This window comes from Bufo bufo, chromosome 8 (genome assembly GCF_905171765.1).
Source record: "Bufo bufo chromosome 8, aBufBuf1.1, whole genome shotgun sequence".
NCBI lineage: Eukaryota > Metazoa > Chordata > Amphibia > Anura > Bufonidae > Bufo > Bufo bufo.
In genome coordinates, this window is record NC_053396.1 from 184,041,052 (window position 1) to 184,065,253 (window position 24,202).

General features: G+C 44.2%; 1 protein-coding gene across 1 annotated transcript in view; it reads right to left on the bottom strand.

Annotated features, from left to right (window-relative positions):
* Nucleotides 1-238: 238 nt before the first annotated feature.
* Nucleotides 239-24,202, bottom strand: part of LOC121009527 (cytochrome P450 2C16-like) — a 43,496-nt gene continuing 19,532 nt past the window's right edge. Inside the window, exons 2-9 of the mRNA XM_040442726.1 lie at nt 21,472-21,637; nt 19,977-20,126; nt 9,173-9,333; nt 8,922-9,098; nt 8,425-8,566; nt 3,078-3,265; nt 2,230-2,371; nt 239-450 (exon numbers count right to left, since the gene is read on the bottom strand). Coding sequence (XP_040298660.1) covers nt 269-450; nt 2,230-2,371; nt 3,078-3,265; nt 8,425-8,566; nt 8,922-9,098; nt 9,173-9,333; nt 19,977-20,126; nt 21,472-21,637 — 1,308 coding nt within the window. The 3' untranslated portion in view covers nt 239-268. The remainder of the gene's footprint in view (nt 451-2,229; nt 2,372-3,077; nt 3,266-8,424; nt 8,567-8,921; nt 9,099-9,172; nt 9,334-19,976; nt 20,127-21,471; nt 21,638-24,202) is intronic.

The window sequence follows — 24,202 nt, forward strand, 5'->3', positions numbered from 1 at the left end:
GAGGCCGGGATGTGAACAAGCTGGGACCCACCAGTCTGAGTGGTCTAGAAATGAGTGCAGAAAATTATCCTTAATATAACTATTATAAAAATTTTCATTGAAGTGCTTTCATTTGTTGTTTTCTCTAAAATATTAGCAGTTTTTATCATTTAGAAGAGACACCAATGAAGAAGATGGCAAATGACCTTAAGCTCCCAACCTTGCGATATTTGATTCTTGTAAATGTCAAAAGTAGAAATAAATGTAATTCTAAAAAGTTTATAACGAATCAGCGAGGGATGAAGGCCAGCTGGTAATAACGGGGATAATTTGCGAATCCACTCATTAATGGTGTTAAGTCTAATTTTTCAATGTCCACATGTGATCGGAGGCTGAAGTTCTGTAAAATTGTGGTGAGAAACAGGAAGAGCTCCATTCTTGCAAGACCTTCTCCGAGACAGATCCGTTTTCCTGCAGGATAAAGAAATACGTGAGCAAATCAACAAATAGTTGTCTATACTCCTAAAGATTAGGGGATATATGTTTTCACTCTTACACACAAGGAAACTACATAAAAAAATTGCAAAGTTTGGCGTATGTCCTGCTCGTGCTTCTCTAAGCTTTGTAATACAGCTCCCATGGTTACCTCTTTGCCTGATTGGAGCAAAAGCTTTCTAAGGAAAGACATACTTTTTAGGTACTTTATTCTGGCTTCGGTGTTGATTTGTGGCAGACTTAGGGGGGACTTTATCATGAGGGTAATATTTGAAGTCAGTTTTCCTTGAGTCTGTGTTGGCGTACTTTATGCCACATTTGTCAAATGAGGGAAATTGGCTTCTACCTTTTTTTTTTTGCCTTCCTCTGGATCAACTTGCAGGATAACAGGCTGAACCAGATGGACAGATGTCTTCTTTCAGCCTTACATACTATGTGACTGCGTATGTTACATGTTTCATAAATTGTCTCATCCTTAAACCTAACACTTTTGTCTAGAAAGGCAACTCCAGTTTTCTTACTCGAGATTGCTACTTAATGATAAACAATTTCAAAATGGGAGTGAGTGGTGTAGCAATGCAAAAAGTGGCAAAATTTTCGATTAAAGTGAGGGCAAAAAATCGCAATAACCCTAATTTTTGATATTTTGAAGCCAGAATTCTGGAGTAAAGGCAATTTGGGTCAGAATGTTAAGTGAACTTTCTTTCTCATGCTTCACTAAATATGGATTAAATGGTCTGGAGAAGAAGAATAGGATTTAATATTGGATAGGATTCTTGTCATGGGATTATTTAATCCAATGAAACTAGTTCTGTTTTAGAGATCATCACACAAACTTTCAGTCTCATGAAATAAAATCTGTGGTTTCAAAAGAGTAATTATGAAATAGGAAAATGTCTCCAAAAATATGTTATTTAGTTACATTAGATGAGAGAAATAAAACTGTAAAACCTTAAAGAGGTTGTTTATTTCCTTTTTGTGCAAATTCCTTTTTGTTAGAAAGGCCACTTTAAAGGAGTTTTCTGGTATTTAGATATTGATGGTCTGTCTTCGGGATAGGTCATCAATATCTGATTGGTGGTGTTTCGATGCCCAGCACACCACCAATCAGCTGTTTGGGGAAGTGACTGCCACCAAAAACTATATAGTGGATGGAGCTTGAAGCAGAAAGCTAAATCCGCTGTGTAAAGGCTGTGCTGGTGTATTGCAGTTCAGCTCCCATTCAAGTGAAAGGGAGCTGAGCTGCAATATGCCGATGTCAAAAACCTTTGGGCTCCATCCACTGTATAGTTTTCGGTGGCAGTGACTTCCCTGAACAACTGATTGGTGGAGGTGCCGGCTGTTGGAGCAATCTGATATTGATGACCTATCCTGGAGATAGTTTGTCAATATCTAAGTATCTAGAAACCCCTAAAATAAATCTAGAAATAAGCTGGCATAAGGGGCATAAAACATTACATGGTACCAATGGCCTGCCAATTTAATAAGCAAACATTCACATAGTAGCAGCTAGTAATGGCGTGTATGAAAGAGAATCTCCCCTCTATTAAGTCAAAAAGCCCTAAAAGAATGATAAAAATGAGTTCTTCAAATGAGACAACCCCAAAATAACCTAGAAAACCATGTACAAATCCATATTACACTAATAGCCAACCGAACAAAATTCTTAAATTCATTAACAATAATCCCCTCAGCCATGATTACCAAGGCCTAAAACTGGTTGTTGGGGTTAAGAGTATAAATTCAAGAACGTACCTGAAGAGAACGGCATGAATCCATCATTCCGAATAAACTTCCCATTATCATCCAAAAAATGTCCTGGATTGAATTGATGTGGGTATTTAAACTGCTTCGGATCTTGTTGAACAGAACTGAGCATTGGGAAGATGGTTGTACCCTAAGAATAACAATCCAGGTAAAGAGTAGCTTTTAGATTCACTTATTCGTGCCCATTTGAAACTATTATACTATTGAGTTGTATTTTTTATTATCAGATATGAGCGAAGTCTTGGAAATTTCGATTTGGCTGCTTTTACAAAAAAATTCACTTTGTTATGAACACCCATTTTTTGTAAGTAGCAGGTGCAATGACAGGGAGCTGCGATAGCACCTCTCCCCATCATTGTACCCCTCAGATGCCACGTTCATACATGATTGCGGCATCTGAGAGTAATAATACAGTGTAAAATTAACATTAAAAAAAATTAAATCATACTTACCGCCTCCATTTGCTCGGGACGGGCCAGCTGCCGCCATCTTGCTTGAAGATCTTGAGCAAAATCTTGTGCGGCCCAAGATGACGTCATCACGCCGGCAGGAGTGGTGACATCAAACGTCACTACGCACAGGATTTCGCCTGAGATCTTCAATCAAGATGGCGGCGGCTGGTCCGTTGCGAGCAAATAGAGGCGGTAAGTATGATTTTTTTACACGATTTCAGGTTAAATTGATTCGCTACCGCGAAGCATGAGGAAATTTGCCTTCGCGGCGAATCAAATTTATCCTGAAACTCGGATCGAATTCCACTTTGTTGGATTCATATCTAGTTATTATCCATATCAGCTAGCCTCTACCATTGAGCACAGAGGACAGCATGGTTTTACCTTTGGAATAAAAAAATCTCTAAACTTCAGATCACGCGTCACTTTGTGTGGGAGTCCCAATGGTATCAGGTCAATAAATCGTTGAATTTCATGGATTACAGCATCCATATAGGGCATATGAGATCGATCTTCTATGCTTGGGGCCCTGTTCCTTCCAATGACTTGGTCAATCTCTTGGTGGATGCATTCTGTAGAGATAGAAGGCAGTTGGGGTATGATCAGGCCATCCTCTCCTGCACTGGTCACATGATAGTGACATCATCGCAGTTCCTTTTCAGCTACTGCATTTAGAACTGATCACATGGACTGTGATGTCATCACAGGTCCTTCAGCTCTTGCAAGGCATTAGATTCAATTGTATTGCCGTCCTGAGGAGGGCAATACAGTTGGATCTATCTGGCAGGCAGTACATTCAGGGCCTGGGACAAAACAGGCCCTGAATGTTTTAACCTAGCAACGCCCCATGATGATATAATTAATTCATACTTATATTATATGCCAGTTTAATAGAAACCAGAAATTCATAATTCTACAGTCTGTAAGATTATTGGTTGAAGACACCTAATGGGCATCTGTCAGCAGATTTATATCTGTGTAACTGGCTGACCTGTTTCATGTGCACTTGGCAGCTAAAGGCAACAGTGTTGAAAGATGTTTTAATATATGCAAATTAGCCTCCAGGAGCCACGGGGTTGTTGTCATTACACCTAGAGGCTCTGTTCTCATAGGGGAAAGGGTGCAGCAGTTGTAGAGATCGCTGTGCCTGTAGGTGTAACTGCAACGTTCTTGTTGCTCTTAGAAGATAATTAGCATATATCAAAACATCATTTTCTCAGTAATGTGGGCACATATGAACGTGGGACCGACACAGATGCCTTCAGCTGCCAAGTGCACATGTAACAGGTCAACCAGGTTCCTAAGTACAAATTTGCCCAGACAGAGATGCCCTTTAAACTTTTGCACTGGTGATTTGATTTGGCACAATTTTAGAGTTAGATTAGGTGCTGATAAAACATTTTCTAAAAGTGGACTGGGGTTACAAATTGTATTTTCTTTCTTTCCAAGTTGTTTAAATTATAACACATGAATAAAGAGAGGTCTATTATTTTTTGGCACAAAAACTTGGCACTAGGTAAGAAAAATCCTGACTGTGAAGGGTTATGCATCCGTTTCTCTACTTTTTGATAATACTATGTAGAGCTTTGTATGTTGCATGATTTATATAGTAGGGAATCTGTCACCAGTGACCTTCTGGTCATACTTCTGGACATATAGCTGTGTCTGATCTGATTAAAACACAGTTTTTATTTTGTTGATCCGATGCTCCGTTCTAGACTTATCTATATCTTCTTGATATGCAAATTAGTCCTTTGGTGAAATGAGGCCATCACCATTGCTCTTGTTGCACACAAGCTCCGATCCTTTCTGTAGCCAGCCCTTTCCTGGCTGCTTTGATTGACGACAACATTGACAGCCTGGGAAGGACTGACCAGAGAAATGAATGGAAATGAGTGGAGCTTGGGTGAAACGAGAGCGAGATGGTGACACCCTCATTGTACAAAAGGCCTAATTTGCGTGCTAAGATAAAGTACTATGACTCAGGAATGGAGCATCGGATCAACGAAAGAAAAAGAGCATTTTAATCAGGTTAACCACAGCTATGTGTCTGCCACCAGCGACCTGCCCACCCAACTGTTACATAGATTCCCTTAAAGTACATTCACCTAATTCTAACACCTTTTGAAATTAAAAATACCTGACACTTCAACCTAAATGTAATTTATCCAAGATTATTATTTTTTTATCATTGGTGTAAGGGGAATGATAAATAAGGCCATCAACTGGAGAGCAAATGTCAAGAGACCATACTCTAAAAATGCAACCATGTGAGAATGTTGTGCTGGATATACATGTACAGCATGCAAGATCTGTAGCTCCATTGACAACTAAGGTCCCTTTAGGGCTCATGCACATGATCGTGCCGTTTTTTGCAATCCGCAAAAAACGGATGCTGCCCGTGTGCCTTCTGCAATTTGCGGTACGGAACAGGAGGTCCATTATAGAAATGCCTATTCTTGTTTGCAAAATGGACAAGTATAGGACATGCTTTATAATTTTTGTGGGGCCACGGAGCGTAGCAACGGATGTGAACAGCACACAGAGTGCTGTCCGCATCTTTTGCGGACCTATTGAAATGAATGGTCCCGTATACGGAATCAAAATATGGTCCGTATACGGAACGCAAAAAACGTTTGTGTGCATAAGCCCTTACACTGATAAATTCAGCAGACGATTGTTGGGAAGGAAGCAGTGTCAGACTGGGGTACCTAGTGCCCTCCAGTAAAATTTATTTTGGGGGCCCAACATATGGATACATTAAAATATTACCTGCTCACCTAGCAGCAGACAGCAGCAAGATGCTAAAACATGATTAATTATGGAGGTCCCTGAAGCGACTTTGAGAGGGTGGGTCCCTTGCAAAAAGAAAATACTGGTCGGCGGCATTGTACCAAGAGGTCATTTAAGCCCCAGATCCCATCAATAATAAACTGGGTAATTTCTTAAACATGAACTTAGGATGGTTGAGGTGCTGTACATTGCCTATCTATATGTAGTGCAAAAAGTCTACTGTGTTATATGCCACTTGTGCAGAGGGTGAGAGACTAGGGGCCCACCTTGCTCAGGGGCCCACTAGGAAGAGAGCATATTTAAAAGAAGAAAAACTACCACAAGAGGACACAGTTTTAAATTAGAGGGGCAAAGGTTTAAAAGTAATATAAGGAAGTATTACTTTACTGAGAGAGTAGTGGATGCATGGAATAGCCTTCCTGCAGAAGTGGTAGCTGCAAATACAGTGAAGGGGTTTAAGCATGCATGGGATAGGCATAAGGCCATTCTTCATATAAGATAGGGCCAGGGGCTATTCATAGTACTCAGTATATTGGGCAGACTAGATGGGCCAAATGGTTCTTATCTGCCGACACATTCTATGTTTCTATGTTTACCCCTATGGGCCAGTCCGAGTCCAGAAGTAAGCATTCTTTCTGGACAAGTGCCTGCTCTTCAGTAAAGGAGACCGCTACATTTACATGCAGTGATCTCCTCCACAGTATGGGGAGTAGTAATGGACAAAAATCTGCCGGGACGGTTCGCGACGCGATCGCGCGAACACAATCAAATGTTCGCGAACCGCAAGTTCGCGGCGGGTCCCATTCACCTGAAAAACCTTCAGCTGATATTTGCAGCCAAGAAATAATTACTAGAAGTGCACAAATAGTCCCACAACATGGACAGTGACATACCAGATGTATTATTCGAATTTGCAATCTCCATTCATTATTTTTTTCAATGCGAAATATCGGCAATATAATTTCCGCATACGCACATGCGCAAATGCACTATAAAGAAAGTATATTGGTATTTAACACCCCGCTTCAATCAGTTTTTTGGGGGGCGACTGGTATATCACACCAGTAGAAATTATTTGTTCCAATAACGCTTGTCCCTCTATATAACTGCAGTATCGCAGCAGAACCGCACACAACTGCCCCACAATACAAATGCACTATTAAATACTTTCTAACATAGAGAGTATATTATAATATTGTACAAGGAAGGCAATCCATTAGAATATACATGAAGATAAAACATAACCTTTAATAATGTTACTATGAGGGTCCATTCACACGTCCGTAAGTTTTTTGCGGATCCGCAAACGCAGTTGCGGACAGCACATTCCGGCCCCATTGAAAATGAATGGGGCTGCACCCATTCCGCAAAATTGTGGAACGGATGCGGACCCATTTTGCGGACGTGTGAATGGAAAAGATCTCCCTCAAAATGAAAATAAATTAAATTATTAAAGTTAAGCAAAAAGCATAGATGTGGTCGGCAATAACAAGTGCTCGGCGGCACTAAATCAGAAACCATATGTCCTACCACAATCCGGGGGGTTCCAGTGCACATCCATGAATCCAGGAAGGAAAGCAAAAAACATCTGTCCCTGGGCTAGATGATGATTTGGTATTGAAGGACAGGGTGGGCAAAGAACTGTCCCTGATATTGCCCTACAGGGGGGTGCTATTCTGGCCCTGATAGCCTAACCACAGACCACCCGCCCTGATAAGAGCGACCCCGTCCGTAACCTTACCCTATATAAAAATGGCCCTAGTAAGGCTACTTTCACACCTGCGTTCAGGTGTCCGCTCGTGAGCTCCGTTTGAAGGGGCTCACGAGCGGTCCTGAACGCAGCCGTCCGGCCCCAATGCATTCTCAGTGGAGGCGGATCCGCTGAGAATGCATCAGTCTGGCGGCGTTCAGCCTCTGCTCCGCTCAGTGAGCGGACACCTGAACGCTGCTTGCAGCGTTCGGGTGTCCGCCTGGCCGTGCGGAGGCGAGCGGATCTGTCCAGACTTATAATGGAAGTCAATGGGGACGGATCCGCTTGAAGATGACACCATATGGCTCAATCTTCAAGCGGATCCGTTCCCCATTGACTTTCAATGTAAAGTCTGAACGGATCCGCTCAGGCTACTTTCTGACTTAGAAAATTTTCTAAGTTATAATGCAGACGGATCCGTTCTGAACGGATGCAAACGTCTGCATTATCGGAGCGGATCCGTCTGATGAAACATCAGACGGATCCGCTCCGAACGAACGCGTGTGAAAGTAGCCTAAGCCCCTAGCCCCTAGGCCCCGGACTTCCAGGTGATCACTATATAGATCTATGTGTTTTTGACTCATTATAAAAGTATATTATAAGTATATCGCACCCATCTGTGTATCACACCTATCGATAGCACACCTATACCAGTTCTTAAAAGGACTTTTGTGGCCCTATTAGCTAGAGTTTGGGGTCCCTAACAGTCTGTCCCTGCTCCACACAGCAACCTCTCCTGGCAAAACACTAAATGTAAAATGGTGGCCAGATCAGGTTTATTTATAAGGTAGGGGTTATATCCATGTGCTGAAACGTCTCAATTGGCTGTCCTGTACACCTGATGGATGTGTCATGGGTCAAATATCTCCATATGTTCGCATGTTCGGCGAATAGCGAACACGCAAAGTTCGCCGAGAAACAACCGCCGGGCAAACCGCAAGGCCATCTCTAATGGGGAGGAGTGATCACTAATGCCATCGCTCGTCCCCATACTCAATCATTGTTTAGACACCACGATCTGCTGCTGTCAAAAGATGATTTAGGTGACTGTACAAACGACCATATTACCTGATGCTCGGCCCGAGCAAAAGGCCCTTTAGACAATGAAAATTCTATACAACATCCAGGCCTAATGTAAAGCTTTGTTCAAAAATTGAAGCCTATTAACAGTTCATAAATGATACCAACCTTCAACATCGGGATGCTTGAGAAGAATCATCAGTCCATAACGCAGTGTTGTGCTAACAGTTTCTGTCCCAGCACCAAATAAATCAAATGTGGTATTGACAATGGCTTCAATATGAAACTCAGTCTCAGGTATGTCTTTTTCCTGTTGAAACAGTGTTAGATGCATGAAATCACTTTTCAAAACTACATCTCAGGTTTCCCTTATGGGATTTTTGTAATCGAAGCCATATAAATTTAGAGGATACTACATGGTATTTCTCCCTCATAGTCTCTGTCTCAGTAACGAATAGTGCAGTCTGCAATGCTACTTTATGCAGCCAAAAACAGGAGGCAAGCCCAAAGTATACCGTCAGGCTAGGTTCTCCTTATTTCTGCTTGCAGCTCTTGGTCAAGGCAAAGTGGCTTGTTGGTCCCTCCCCACCATTGGTCACCAGGATTGCGACCTGCCAGCATTCCCCTAGCTAGGTCCCTGTACAACATATATGGAACCAACCTACCTGTTTCATCTTATTGAGGAAACAGTCAATGAAATCCCGAGGATCACTGGGGTCCAAAGTCTCCTTGTGCACTTTCACACGTTGTTTAATAAATTCCTGAATTCCATCAATGGCATTGAACATTTTTTGATGAGGCCCAGGAATCTTTTCCATAAATTTAGGATAGACATTGTACATCTGAAAGAAATGGATGTAGTAAATTTAGAGCATGTAGGCATTTTAGAATTGACTAGAAACAAACTGTGCCTTACCTGTCCCCAAGCAGAGCTAAATCCTTTAAAAATTTCCTCCAGAAAGCCCAGAAGCTTCAAAAACTCTTTGTCCTCATACTCAAATCGATGTCCAAACACCACCGAACAGATGACATTTGAAACGGCTTTGGCAAAATAAAATGTTGAATCCAATGGCTGGCCTGTCACGGGAGAGGAGGCAAGTACTGTATATCAGGAATTTTCTAGTGTAGCAGGAAGAGTGTGCTTTATGGTGCTATACACAGGAGTTGAAACAGAGAATGGTAATTGACTAGTACAGTTTCCGAGAAGTGAAGTATACCCTATCCCCAAGAACACAGATAACTGGGGAGGTGCCTACAGAGCTGTACCTACAGTACAGACCTAAAGTTTGGACACACCTTCTCATTCAAAGAGTTTTCTTTACTTTCATGACTATGAAAATTGTAGATTCACACTGAAGGCATCAAAACTATGAATTAACACATGTGGAATTATATACATAACAAACAAGTGTGAAACAACTGAAAATATGTAATATTCTAGGTTCTTCAAAGTAGCCACCTTTTGCTTTGATTACTGCTTTGCACACTCTTGGCATTCTCTTGATGAGCTTCAAGAGGTAGTCCCCTAAAATGGTTTTCACTTCACAGGTGTGCCCTGTCAGGTTTAATAAGTGGGATTTCTTGCCTTATAAATGGTATTGGGACCATCAGTTGCGTTGAGGAGAAGTCAGGTGGATACACAGCTGATAGTCCTACTGAATAGACTGTTAGAATTTGTATTACGGCAAGAAAAAAGCAGCTAAGTAAAGAAAAACGAGTGGCCATCATTACTTTAAGAAATGAAGGTCAGTCAGTCAGCCGAAAAATTGGGAAAACTTTGAAAGTAAGGGCTATTTGACCATGAAGGAGAGTGATGGGGTGCTGCGCCAGATGACCTGGCCTCCACAGTCACCGCACCTGAACCCAATCGAGATAGTTTGGGGTGAGCTGGACCGCAGAGTGAAGGCAAAAGGGCAACAAGTGCTAAGCATCTCTGGGAACTCCTTCAAGACCATTTCAGGGGACTACCTCTTGAAGCTCATCAAGAGAATGCCAAGAGTGTGCAAAGCAGTAATCAAAGCAAAAGGTGGCTACTTTGAAGAACCTAGAATATGACATATTTTCAGTTGTTTCACACTTGTTTGTTATGTATATAATTCCACATGTGTTAATTCATAGTTTTGATGCCTTCATAGTCATGAAAATAAAGAAAACTCTTTGAATGAGAAGGTGTGTCCAAACTTTTGGTCTGTACTGTATATATTGTAAAATGTTGCCATCTTGCCTTATTTAGGACTCCAACAGTACATAAGAGATGAGATGTCACTAATTACCTAATTAACTTTGTATAATAAAGGTATCTTTATATGAGTAGATATGATTAGTATGATTGAGCAAAGAATGAGTCGTTTCTTGGTGTGGTGAACATTTCAACAAGGGCCCTTTAGATACACCAATTATCGTTCACAAAATTTAAATCTCATATTCCATTATTTTTAACCCTTTAAGGACCCATGACGTAGCTGTATGTCACAGGTCCAATCCCTAAACATGGCTCCCTCTCGCACGTGCAGCAGACCCCTTAGCTGCAGGGTTTCTGCTATTTTAAATAGCAAAGACCCGCGGCACATGTATGCGATCAACCATGAGACTGATCGCATACATCTTATCCTTTAGATGCCGTGGTCAAATGTGACCACGGCATCTGCGCAGACCAGAACAGGAAGTCGCTCGCTTCCAGTCCAGTAACAGCGTTCCCCTGATGAGATCGGGGAACCTGTTACCTTGCACTAATTGACCGAAGGCTCAAGGAGGCTTTACAGTCAATTAGATGTATATATCAATACAGGCCACTAGGTGGCAGCCTTGTATTGATATAGTGCAAATGAAGTCTTCAATGATGGCTATTTAGCCATCACTAAATACTATGGGCAATCAAATGATTGCCAGTTATTGTCACCCAAGGTGACTTAAAAAAAGTTTAAAAAAAAGTTTGCACAAATATAAAAAAAAACTGTTCAAATCACTCCCCTTTCCCATAAATAAAAATACTTAACCAATAAAAAAATTGACATCACGGGCATCGCTGTGTGCGAAAATGCCCATACTATTAAAATATAACAATATTAATGGCATACTGCAAATGGCGTAGCAGGGAAAAAAAATCTGCCAATTTGCCATTTTTTGTCACTTAAACTACCCAATTTTTTTAAAATAAAAAGTGATCAAAAAGTCGCACACACTTAAAATTGGTATCACTGAAAAGAAAAGATCGTCCTGCAAAAAATGAGCTCTTACACAGCCTCGTACAAATAGCTACAAAATAGTTATAGGTGTCAGAATATGGTTATGAAAAAAAAAAAAAATCCTCAAAGGTTTAATTATTTTTTTCATTATTAAAACGCAAGAAAAATTACACAAGTGTGGTATCGTTGGAACCGTACTGACCTAGAGAATGAAGATAACAGGTCAATTTTACTGCATAGTGTACAGTGTAAAAAAAAAAAAAAAACTTTATCAGAATTTGGAATTGTTTTCCCGCTTCCTACTACATGTAGGCAAACGTAAATGGTGCCATTATAAAGTACAACTTGTCCCGCCAAAAATAAGCCCTCATAAATCTATGTGAATGGAAAAATAATAAAGTTAGGACTATGGGAAGGCGGGGAATGGAAAACGAAAACACAAAAACTAAAAATCCCAAGGTACTTAGGGGTTAAAGTAGACAGTTTCATTTACTCAAAGCTTGATGTACTATTGTAACGCCCCAGAGGTCCATTACCACTTATGCATCCTGCTACTGTCTCCTATGGTTAACCTCATGTCATTCTATGCATTTATTTCCAGATCCTGTATAATGTGCATATCTCTTTTCATGAAACTGTTATGTTCAATTATAATATGCCTGGTACCCCAGCAGGTGGCAGCATAAATAGCAGAGCTACAGAGACAGAGAATAGAACCTTCCCTTCCATTCTAAAACCCCTTTCTGTGGTGTGGTGGGCGTTTTCCCTCTTGCTGCAGGTAAGGAGGAGTTTAGTTTAGAGTCTGTGGCAGTTATTCCCAGCTAGGGGAAGAGTCTAGTTTTACCCCCTGCCAAGGGAGGGTGTGCAGCAGGTGCGCGTCCCTGTTGGACGTGGCCTTGCCCAGGCCAGCTGGAGCATCTTCAGCTCAGCTGGATGTGGAGGCAGAAGCTTAAGAGCCTCAGGAGCCAGGAGAGAGAGACTCCCTGGTATAGCAGAATTCAGAGTCAGACTACAAGAGAGAAGTTGCAGCACCCAGAGAAAGCTAAGTTATACAGCTATCCTGTCAGCACAGCAGAGCCAGAGAGCAACAGACGTAGTAGAGAGGAGTTTGCGAGTCACAGTTAATGCCAAAGCCTACTGGAACCAAGACAAAGTTTGAAGACTGTTTATGATGAATGTTTATTCAAGTAAAACTGCTGTTCAACGATATGCAAGTTCTGGACTAAAGTTATTTCTTCAAATCCCTCAATTGTTCACCACCCTGTTCTTCTGCTTTCGCAGTGCAACGCCTGGGGTCCAGCGTATCCAGGTAGGAGCACCGTGACACGTGCACAAGTACTACACAACTCTGGCATTCCTACACCTGGGTACCATCCACAGTATCACTAAAAGGGGCCCTGTGCCTTTGTTGCTTCACTGCAGCTGGTGTCATGACAAACATGTACTTTAAGGGACCCCTTGCCGTGCGTCTGACGACTGCACTATGAAGGCAGTGTTATGGGCCAATTAACAAAAAAAAAGAGATCTTGCTGGCAAACTTAAATTTGAATGTTTAATAAGTGCCACCTTCGGAAATTATAACTTGAGTAGCATTCTTAAACACACCTATGGTGTATCCGTCTGTAATTGTGCGTGCAGTGAACAATTCCTGTTTACATGAATAGAATCGTTAATGTCCAAAGATGATATTGGCACCACGGCCCTGCATCAACATATTGTGATAAAGTGTATGGAAAGGTCATAGAAGGGGTGTATATCTCACCCAGGTTCCTCAATTGGGTGAGATAAGTAAAATCCAGAAAAGCTAAAGGGGTTTTAGCTTGCTGAGACGGTTTTGTTAACTGTTCAAGAGCTGGATTTTATTTGGACTGGGAAGGTAGGTTTGGTAGTGGGACATTCCCAGTCCACCCCCATTCCAGGGCAGTTTTTTCCCCCTAATCTGAGGGATCCTCAGCTGTAGCCAGCTGGGATCATTAGGGGGAAATAAAAGCACATCCCAGGCTGTCAGTCTGAGAGTGTGATGCCTGGAAGAACTCTAGGAAGCTGGCTGCCTTGCTGGCTAGAGAAGCCAGAGTCTCTGTTTGCGACCTGCGCTCAATAGGTGAGCCAGAAACTGATTTGTATTTTTAGAGCCCAGACGGGCAGGAGTTTATTTTGTTTCATTTCTGTTTGTGATGCTGGATCTACACCGCACCCAGTGAATTAAACTGGAGTTATCTATAAATTGCTGGATAAAGCATCAGTTTGGACGTTAATCACATTGTCTGCAAACAAATCTCTCACTTCCGCCCTGTTTGAGAGAGAAACCCCTTACAATATGCAGCATCACCATAAAGTGGGTCGGGAGAACCGTGGCTCCCATTTGCTCCTCGCCCTCCTACTCCTCGTCAGTTATTCCGTCAGCAATCGATCACCAAAGCGATTGACAAGAGACAACAGTATGCGTGCACTGATCCAACAAAACAGAAGCTGAATGTGCTCCTGGCCAAGTTGCTGGTGCTGCAGTCCCTCCCTTTCCAAGTGGTGGACTCTGCACCTTTCAGAGAACTGACAGCTTGTGAGGAGCTGAGGTGGAGAGTCCCAAGCTGTAATTTCTTTGCCAAAAAGGCAGTACCAGCCATGCACACGTATGTAGAACAGAACCTCCACTGTGTCCTCAGCCTCCACTACAGGGACAATCAAAGTGCCCCTATAGCATTCCACTGGTGTTGATCGAGCACCATAGTGCTCTGGTGCCTCGGGGCTCGGGCCGCACACATCGGGATGCTTGGGTGTTCTACCGAGTACCTGAGTATAATGGAAGTCAATGGGAGAATCAGGTTCTCCCATTGACTTCCATTATACTCAGGTACTCGGTAGAACACCCAAGCATCCCGATGTGTGCGGCCCGAGCCCCGAGGCACCAGAGCACTATGGTGCTCGATCAGGGGAGGGCTGGCAGCCTTAGTCCTGGGGGGCAAATCCAGTCAAGTGGCCCATTTTTAGCCCCGCCCATTATTAAAAGCCCCTCCTACATTTAATAGGCCACTCCCAACACACACTGTACAGCTGACATTCTATAGTTGCGGCCTGTCTACACATCATACGAAGAGGGGAGGACCTGTCCTGGCTGCACTGCCTGCTTATACAACAAGCTACAGCCAGGAAGCTCCTCCGCTCTCCTCCCTCCCCAGATCCTGCTTAAGGCTTGTGGTTCCCCCCCACCATCTGCCACCCGCCCGTGGCCTGCTGCCCCCTTTCGTCATCCTCACCCAGCTCTGAATCCTCCTTCTGCAAATGGCAGGGGGAGGAGCCGGAGCATCTCCTCTCCTACATAGCGCCCCCTACCTCTTACATCCAATGTCACCTTTGTTGTAGACGTTCTTTTTCCTCATCTTCTCCATTCAGACCAGACTGCCATGATGATTTTTCTGCCATCTCCCGTCTCTGCAGAGATTGAGAAACAGACATTAGTTTCCTGCCACCCCCAATACTATACTGCAGAAACAGTACCCCTGGGAATACTACTACCACACAGATAGTGCCCCCTTAAACAATTATTGGCACACAGTGCTCTAAAAAATAACTGCGCCCAGACACTAATAGTATAAAGATAATGTCCCCCAAAAATAATTGTGCTAAGCTGATACTGTGCTAGGGTGCCCCCAAAGTAACAGTGCCCCCCAAAATCCCACCAATAGAAATAATTATCTGCCAGAGCACACTTAGTAGTAATAATGCCCCAATAGTGCCCTAGTAATCATGTTCCTCATAGCCCCCCAGTAGTAGTAAAGCTCCCCATAATACCCCCTAGTAGTACTAATTTTCCCTATAATATGACAGTACATGAAATACCCCCGCTTAGTGCCCGCAGTTGAGCTAATGTCCCCATAATGTATGCCAGTATAAAATACCCCTATATAGTGCCCCAGTAAATGCACTCATACTGCTCCTCTCCCCCTTCCCCATAGTGTCCCCCATAATATGCCAGTAAAAAAATGCCCCTTAGTACCCCCAGCAGATGCCCCTATAGTGCTCCTCTCCCCCACAATGTGCCAGTAAAAAAATTTCCTTTCTTAGTGCCACCATATGCCCCAATAGTGCTCCACTCCCCCATAGTGCCCCCAAATAATGCCCCATAGTGCTGCTCTCCCCTATAGTGCCTGCCATAATGTGCCAGTAAAAAATGCCCCCTTAGTGCTACCAAATGCCATAGTGCCCCCCATAATGTTCCAATACAAAAGGCCCCTTTAGAGCCCCCACTTCCCCATAGTGCCCCCAAATAATGCCCCTATAGTAACCCCAGATGCCCCATAGTGCTGCTCTCCCCTATAGTGCCCCCCAGAATGTGCCAATAATTTAAAAAAAAGCCCCTTTAGAGCCCCCAGATACCCCCATAGTGCTCCTCTCCCCCATGGTGCCCCCCCATAATGTGCCAGCAAGAAATGCCCCCATAGTGCCAGCTCCCCCCCCATAGTACAAGCCCCCCATAGTGCCAGGCCCCCCATAGTGGCAGCCCCCCCATAGTGCCAGCCCCCTTATAGTGCCAGCTCCCCCATAGTGCCAGCCCCCCCCCCCCCGTAGTGCCAGCCCCTACCCCATAGTGCCACCCCCCCATAGTGCCAGCCCCCTTATAGTGCCAGCCCCTTTATAGTGTCAGCCCCCCCATAGTGCCACTTCACCCATAGTGCCAGCCCTCTTATAGTGCCAGCTCCCCTATAGTGCCAGCCCCCCCCGTAGTGCCAGCCCCCCCATAGTGCCAGCTCCTACCCCATAGTGCCAGCCCCCCCCATAGTGCCAGCCCCCTTATAGTGCCAGCCCCTTTATAGTGTCAGCCCCCCCATAGTGCCACTTCACCCATAGTGCCAGCCCCCTTATAGTGCCAGCTCCCCCATAGTGCCAGCCCCCCCCGTGGTGCCAGCCCCCCCATAGTGCCAGCTCCCCTATAGTGCAAGCCCCCCCATAGTGCCAGCTCCTACCCCATAGTGCCAGCCCCCCCCATAGTGCCAGCCCCCTTATAGTGCCAGTCCCCCATAGTGTCAGCCCCCCCCATAGTTCCAGCCCCCCATAGTGCCAGCCGCCCCATAGTGCCAGCTGCCCCATAGTTCCAGCCCTATAGTGCCCCCCCCCATAGTGCTAGCTCCCCCAAAGTGCCAGATTCCCCACCTTAGTGCCAAATCCCCCCATAGTGCCAAATCCCCCCCATAGTGCCAGATCCCCCCCCCATAGTGCCAGCCCCCCTATAGTGCCAGCCCCCCCATAGTGCCAGCTCCTCCCCCATAGTGCCAGCCCCCTTATAGTGACAGCCCCCCATAGTGTCAGCCCCCCATAGTGCCAGCTCCCCATAGTGCCAGCCCCCCATAGTGCCAGCCCCCCCCATAGTGCCAGCTCCCCCATAGTTCCAGCCCCCCCTATAGTGCCAGCTCCCCCAAAGTGCCAGATCCCCCCCCATAGTGCCAGATCCCCCCCATAGTGCCAGCCCCCCTTATAGTGCCAGATCCCCCCCAATAGTGCCAGCCCCCTGCAAAGAAGAAAAAAAAAACAACACTAATACTTACCTCCATCAGCAGCGATGCAGCCTCTTCTGGCCTGTGTCCCTGCTGTGTGCTGGCTCAGGCGTCGCAATGATAATGACGTCATTGCTCTGCCTGAGCCGGCCTCTGATAGGCTGCAGGCATTAGTGCCTGCGGCCTATCAGAAGAACAGGGGAGGGACACGCCTCTCCCTCCCCTGCCCCACAGCACACAGCACGGCCGAAATGACATCCAGGGCCGCGCCGCCTGTGGTCATGATCGGCGGTGCGGCCCTGAAGAATAAAAAAAAAAAATAATAATTTTTTTTTTTTTAAGACGGTCGGCCCAGTGGCCGTTTATTTCGGGCGGCCTGGGGGGCAATTGCCTCCCTGCCCCCCGGCCCAGCCCGCCCCTGTGCTCGATCAACACCAGTGGAATGCTATAGGGGCACTTTGATTGTCCCTGTAGTGGAGGCTGAGGACATTAAATCAGGAACCCCCTGCTCTGAAAAGGGGAGGGTGCCTAGTTCATAGGAAAAGGTCAGAAATTGATGGAAACAACAAGGAAATGGTTCAGGAACAGCATGGGGAGGATGTCTGGATGCATCTTGGACTCCCAGGTCACTTCTGGGAACAATATTGTCCGAGTAGTACGCCACTTTTACAGACTGACAATAATATGCACAAAACCGAAGATAAAATCAATTTTAGAGGAAACATTGTTAGGAAACCTTTTTTCCTGTATATTTACTTGTATATAAAGTGCAAGTGCTGCCAAAAATTACATGGAAGAGGTACTCCGATACAACCTGTATATCACATAAAGGAGGGCATTATTCACATTGTGGTACAAGGTAGTGGGACTCCTTCACGCAATGCACTACATGAAAGGGCTGCCAAAAATTACAAGGAACCGGCACTACAAAACACCCTTTATTACACAGAAAGGAGGGCATCATACACTCCTGATGCTGCCGCCACCTCCATACTATGTCACCTTGCCACTCTGTGGCCTCCTGATGCTGAAACCTCCACTCATGATGCTGCTGCTACCTCCAGACTGTCATTGTGCCACCCTGTGGCCTCCTTCTGATGCTGTTGCTGCCGCCACCTGCACACTCTGTCATTGTGCCATTCTGTGGCCTCCTGATGCTGCTTCCACCTCCACACTGTCATTGTGCCACCCTGTGGCCTCCTCCTGATGCTGCTGCCACCTCCAGACTCTGTCATTGGGCAACTCTGTGGATTCCTCCTGCTGCTTCCACCTCACCACTATGTCATAGGGCCACTCTGTGGACTTCTCATTCTGTTCCCACCCTCCCCACTTCTTGACTAGGCCACTATTTTGTCTTTCGGCCAGGCTGACATCACTATTTATTTGACCCTTCTGATCTGTCAGAAGGAAGGATCAGCTGCATGACATGGTCCCTATTTTGAATCAGAATTGGCATATGATTTGGTAGCCAAAAGCAAAAGTGGGTACAAAACATAGAAGACATAATATTACATTCACATGTCATCTCTGTTTTGAATCCACTCCTTTTTTTTGGCTTTAGCAATACTTTTGGATTACTGACCAAATGCTGACAGAGTGAAGGCGGATGCTCCACAGACAGGATCCGTTTGTTGGGGGTTATTGTTCTGACGGATCAGAGGAAGGGCAAAACAATCAGTGACTTCAACACAAACTTACTGCTGACACCCTTTCCACTCTGTCGGGGGGGGGGGCTCTACTTGTATAAGCGTTTAATAGAATAGGTTCTGTAGACATCTGTGTGGAATCAGCTGCCGGCGGTGTAAAAGGAGTGTGCTTCTTCTTGATGCTAACATTAACCTGTAAGGCTGAGATCACACTCAGTAATTTGGTCAGTTTTGACTCCGTAACTGCCCAAATTGTGAAGTTTGCAGTGATTCTAAGAGCGACCCCTGTCATCTGCATGTCATACTGACTCATAGTATTGTTTCACTACCACAGCAGACTCCCGATGCACTTTACTGCAAGGCACAGTGTTCTACACCACTATAAAGGCTTTGAATCGAGTCTTTGAGAAATTTGCTAATCTCTATAGTCGGTTGTCGTTCTTACATCACTCATTGCTTTTATACTGCTCGATAATCTTTTAGTTTTGCTCAATTTCACAATAATTTAATTGATAATCGCCTAGTACCTTAAGGGTACATGCACACGTTCAGGATTCATGTGCGGAGAATCCGCACTGAAATCCGCAGGTGTTCGCAGGCAAATCTGTGCGGTCAATCCGCATTAATTGGTGCGGATTTGCATACGGATTTGCGTGCGGATTCGGTGCGGATTTTCCGCATGCGGATTTCACTAAGTGAATGAAGAAAATCCGGTCAGGAAAAAAAATATTAACTGACATGTCGCGGATTTTAAAATCCGCACCGCAGGTCAAAATCCGCGCAGAAAAAATCCGCATCGTGTGCATTGAGAATTTCAAATTCTCATAGAATACAATGGACATGACCTACTGTGCGGATTTTCCGCACGCAAATCCGCGCGGAAAATCCGCACGCAATCCTGATCGTGTGCAGGGGGCCCTAGGCTACATTCATATGTGCAGGATGGCTGTTCCAGCAGACAATGCTGGGAAATGGCCAGACAAAAAAATGATACAGTTTCTGTCCAGCTGAATCCTGGCATATTTTACGGAGAACTGTCAGATTTCACCGGATCCATATATTATCAATGAGGTCCGGAAGAACTCTGGCAGGCTGCTTTCTGTCTGAACAGCCTGCCAGAAAGCTGTGTCGCAGATATGAAACCAGCACAATGAGATGACTTTGCTCATTTTGTCTCTATCTACGCCACAAAGCTGAAAAGTGAAATATAGAAGATAGGAAGTGTTAGCTGTAGTAGCCAGTGTGAAAAAAACACCCATGAGTATAGAACACATATCCCCTTGGTTTGCAGCTATTATATACCCAACTATTGTATTATTAACATCAACAACATCTACCAAGATAAGAAGAAACCTTTGAGAATACATAATAATAATAATGTTTTTTTTATCTTTAGTTCTCACCATTGCTCTTTCTGAATTCTTCCGTAAGGAACTGGGCCTCTTCTTGAATTCTCTGTTCAATGCTTCTTTTACCCATCCCAAAGTTTCTTAATGTCATCAGAGAGAAGCGGCGTAGCTGTTTCCAGCGCTCTCCATTACTGCCCACTACTCCTGAAACAATATGTAGAATGACTGGTAAGAATACTCTTGACAATTGGGGAAGCTGTAAGATAGCAAAAAAATTGGATTTCCCATCATGTATAAACATTTCTATTATACAGAGAATGAATGAAGAGGAGGTCATATTGATCTCTCTATTACAATCTCTGGCCTCTAATTAAAAAGTAGAGATCAGCTTGCTTGTATTTTTCCATAGTTCCCATATATTTGAATGGAACTCCATTGAATCTACTTGGATATAGTGGCGATGGAGGTGGCCACCCCAACTTGAATAAGGGCAGCTTGCAATGACACATTTGATATACAGTACAGACCAAAAGTTTGGACACACCTTCAAATAGTTTTCTTTATTTTCATGACTATGAAGGCATCAAAACTATGAATTAACACATGTGGAATTATATACATAACAAACAAGTGTGAAACAACTGAAAATATGTCATATTCTAGGTTCTTCAAAGAAGCCACCTTTTGCTTTGATTACTGCTTTGCACACTCTTGGCATTCTCTTGATGAGCTTCAAGAGGTAGTCCCCTGAAATGGTCTTCCAACAGTCTTGAAGGAGTTCCCAGAGATGCTTAGCACTTGTTGGCCCTTTTGCCTTCACTCTGCGGTCCAGCTCACCCCAAACCATCTCGATTGGGTTCAGGTCCGGTGACTGTGGAGGCCAGGTCATCTGGCGCAGCACCCCATCACTCTCCTTCATGGTCAAATAGCCCTTACTTTCAAAGTTTTCCCAATTTTTCGGCTGACTGACTGACCTTCATTTCTTAAAGTAATGATGGCCACTCGTTTTTCTTTACTTAGCTGTTTTTTTCTTGCCATAATACCAATTCTAACAGTCTATTCAGTAGGACTATCAGCTGTGTATCCACCTGACTTCTCCTCAACGCCACTGATGGTCCCAACCCCATTTATAAGGCAAGAAATCCCACTTATTAAACCTGACAGGGCACACCTGTGAAGTGAAAACCATTTCAGGGGACTACCTCTTGAAGCTCATCAAGAGAATGCCAAGAGTGTGCAAAGCAGTAATCAAAGCAAAAGGTGGCTACTTTGAAGAACCTAGAATATGACATATTTTCAGTTGTTTCACACTTGTTTGTTATGTATATAATTCCACATGTGTTAATTCATAGTTTTGATGCCTTCAGTGTGAATCTACAATTTTCATAGTCATGAAAATAAAGAAAACTCTTTGAATGAGAAGGTGTGTCCAAACTTTTGGTCTGTACTGTATATTTAATCAATTCTCCTGTATGATGAGTTAACAAGTCACCATAGTTTATTGAGTAAATGTAGATTATAATAGTAAAAATACAATCTTCATTCTTACCATGGCCTCCAGAACTTATCCTGTCCAGAAGTGGCATATGTCCCCTGGCACCAAAGTCCTCCGAATTCTCAATGAGAGCTTCCTTCACTGCATCACAGCTGCACAATACCACGACAGGATCCATGCCCATGTGGATAGTGTATATTGGTCCATACTTTTCACTCAGCTGGAAGGGAGGTAAGCAAAACAGGTTGACTCAATTATGATATTATATTCTACTATGAACTAACAGTCCAAAATAGTTCGTTTTGTAATTTACTTTCTGTTCAAATCTGTTTCAGTTGTGAGATATTCTCATGTATCGCACATCCACCTAATAAGGTGGTCACATATTCCCAGTTTCGTCTTTAAATTGCCACCAGCCATATCTACTGTTAGAAGCTGTAAGGCCTCATGCACACAACCGTTTTTCAGGTCCGCATCCGAGCCGCAGTTTTTGTGGCTCGGGTGCGGACCTATTCACTTCAATGGGGCCGCAAAAGATACTCAGTGTGCTGTCCGCATCAGTTGCTCTGTTCCGAGGCCCCGCAAAAACAATATAGCATGTCCTATTCTTGTCCATTTTGCGGACAAGAATAGGCATGTCTACAATGGGCCGCCCGTTCCGTTCCGCAAATTGCGGAAGGCACACCGGCGGCTTTCGTTCTTTCCGGATCCGCGGTTTGCAGACCGCAAAAAAACAGAATGGTCGTGTGCATGAGGCCTAACAGTTACAGGGAGGGGACTGCAGCAGAAAGGACATATCCTCTGAGCTGTGATAGGGAAAGAGTTGCTGTAGAAAGTACACACTTCTTGAGCTGTAATAGCGGGAGAGCTGCAGCAGAATGGAGACACCACTGAGCTGTGATAGAGAGAGATGCAGCAGAAATGATATATCTCATGAGCTTTGATGGGGAGAGGTCTACAGCAGAAAAGACATGCTCCCTGAGAAAGGACACATCCCTTCAGCTGTAGCAGAAAAGACATCCCCCTGAGCTGCAGTACGAAAGACATGCCCCTGGGCTGCCAGCCTGAAGAGAATATAGAGGAGCAATTGGAACAATGAATGGGGAGATCTCTGAATCCATGTGAAGTACCGAGCTGGTTCTAGCATTGTTAGAACAAAATTGTCATGTCCTATATGATGTCTGATTAAATTTTTTTAAATTAATCATGTGTTAATCCCTTTAACTTGTTTGTACCCTATCCTGTAGATTGGCCTTAAAAAAAGAAAACAGTTCATGATAAAGAGTTTTTAGAATTTATATTAAAAACTTTGCTCGGGACCAGCTACTGGTGTAGATTAGAGATGACCAAAACGAAGTTGACGAAGTGGAATTCGTTCCCGAATTTTAGGAAAAATTTGATTCGCACCGAAGAAGAGTTTCCTCACGCTTCGTGGTAACAAATCGCATGGCTGCTGCACATGTGAGGACATGGAGCAAAGAACTCTGGGAACGAGGGATCACCCACAATGCCATGAATGCAGCCAATCAGCAGCCAGCCAACTCCTGTGATGTCACAGCCCTATAAATAGCCTCAGCCATCTTGGATTCAGCCATTTTCCAGTGTACTTAGTGCAGGGAGAGATGCGGCAGGCGCTAGGGACAGTGCTAGGAAAGACTTTATTGTGCTGCAAAAAATGATTTAGAAGTTCAGGGAAAGATTATTCATAGTGTAGGGAAAGGATAGGGAGGCATCATCTATACTATAAAAGGTGAACAGGTTCCAATAGGGGAGAGTACAGGCTCGGTAATAGGAGTGATTCTATGACACCTTGCTGCACTAACTGGGGATCCAAATTGCACTAAATGATAGCTCAGTAATACCAGCAAACCTTGCTTGTTATTGGGGTGCAAGTGCTGTGTGATACAGCCATTTACGGGGTGTAATAAAAGGAAATATACATACGTCTTATTAGCCGTTCTGAGGTGAATTTAGATTATTATACATTTTTTGGGGGGTATTAATAGGAAAAAGAATACATCTTAATTGCTGTTCTGCAGTGAAGTTGCATTATACTACAGCCATTTATGGGGTGTATAAATAGGAAATATACGTACGTCCTTTTAGCCATTCTGCGGTGAAGTTAAATTGTACTACAGCCTTTTTTGGGGTGTATTATTTTAGTTATTTTATTATACAGTATGTCAGACAGACAAGTGACAGACCCTTCAAAGGGAACGGGCAATGGCCAAAAATTTTCTGTCGCAGGCAGAAGTAGCAGTAGAAGAAGGGGGTGGCAGCAGGAGTCACAGCAAAAAGCCTGAGCTCCCAGTGTCAACTAGCGGTCGTGTCTTGACCATCAACTTCATCGCAAGTGACATCAGACACCCCCAGTCAAGAGTCGGTGGGTTCCTCTGACATGACGCTTAGTTTGCATGGCCCGGGTGAAAGCCCTGTGTCCTCAATCTGCCTCTGTCATTTTCTGTCCCCTCAGCGGGAGAATTATTATATGCCATAGGCTTGGGTCAACTTTTCAGTGAGGACGAGCTACTAGAGGACAGTCAGCAGCTACTGCCCAGCCAAGATCTAGAGGAGACAACCGCCGCTTCTTCCAGTAGGCACGCAAGTAGAGATGATAAGAGTCGCATGGGAGCTGGTGCTGTGAGCAGACAGGCTCCTGGCTTTGAGACCATAGAGACCGTTGACGTGCAGACAATAGTGGATGATGATGATGCTGCCGATCGCACTTGGGAGCCGAGTAAAGAAGGGGCTTCCTCATCATCAGGAGAAGAGGGTGGCAGCTTGC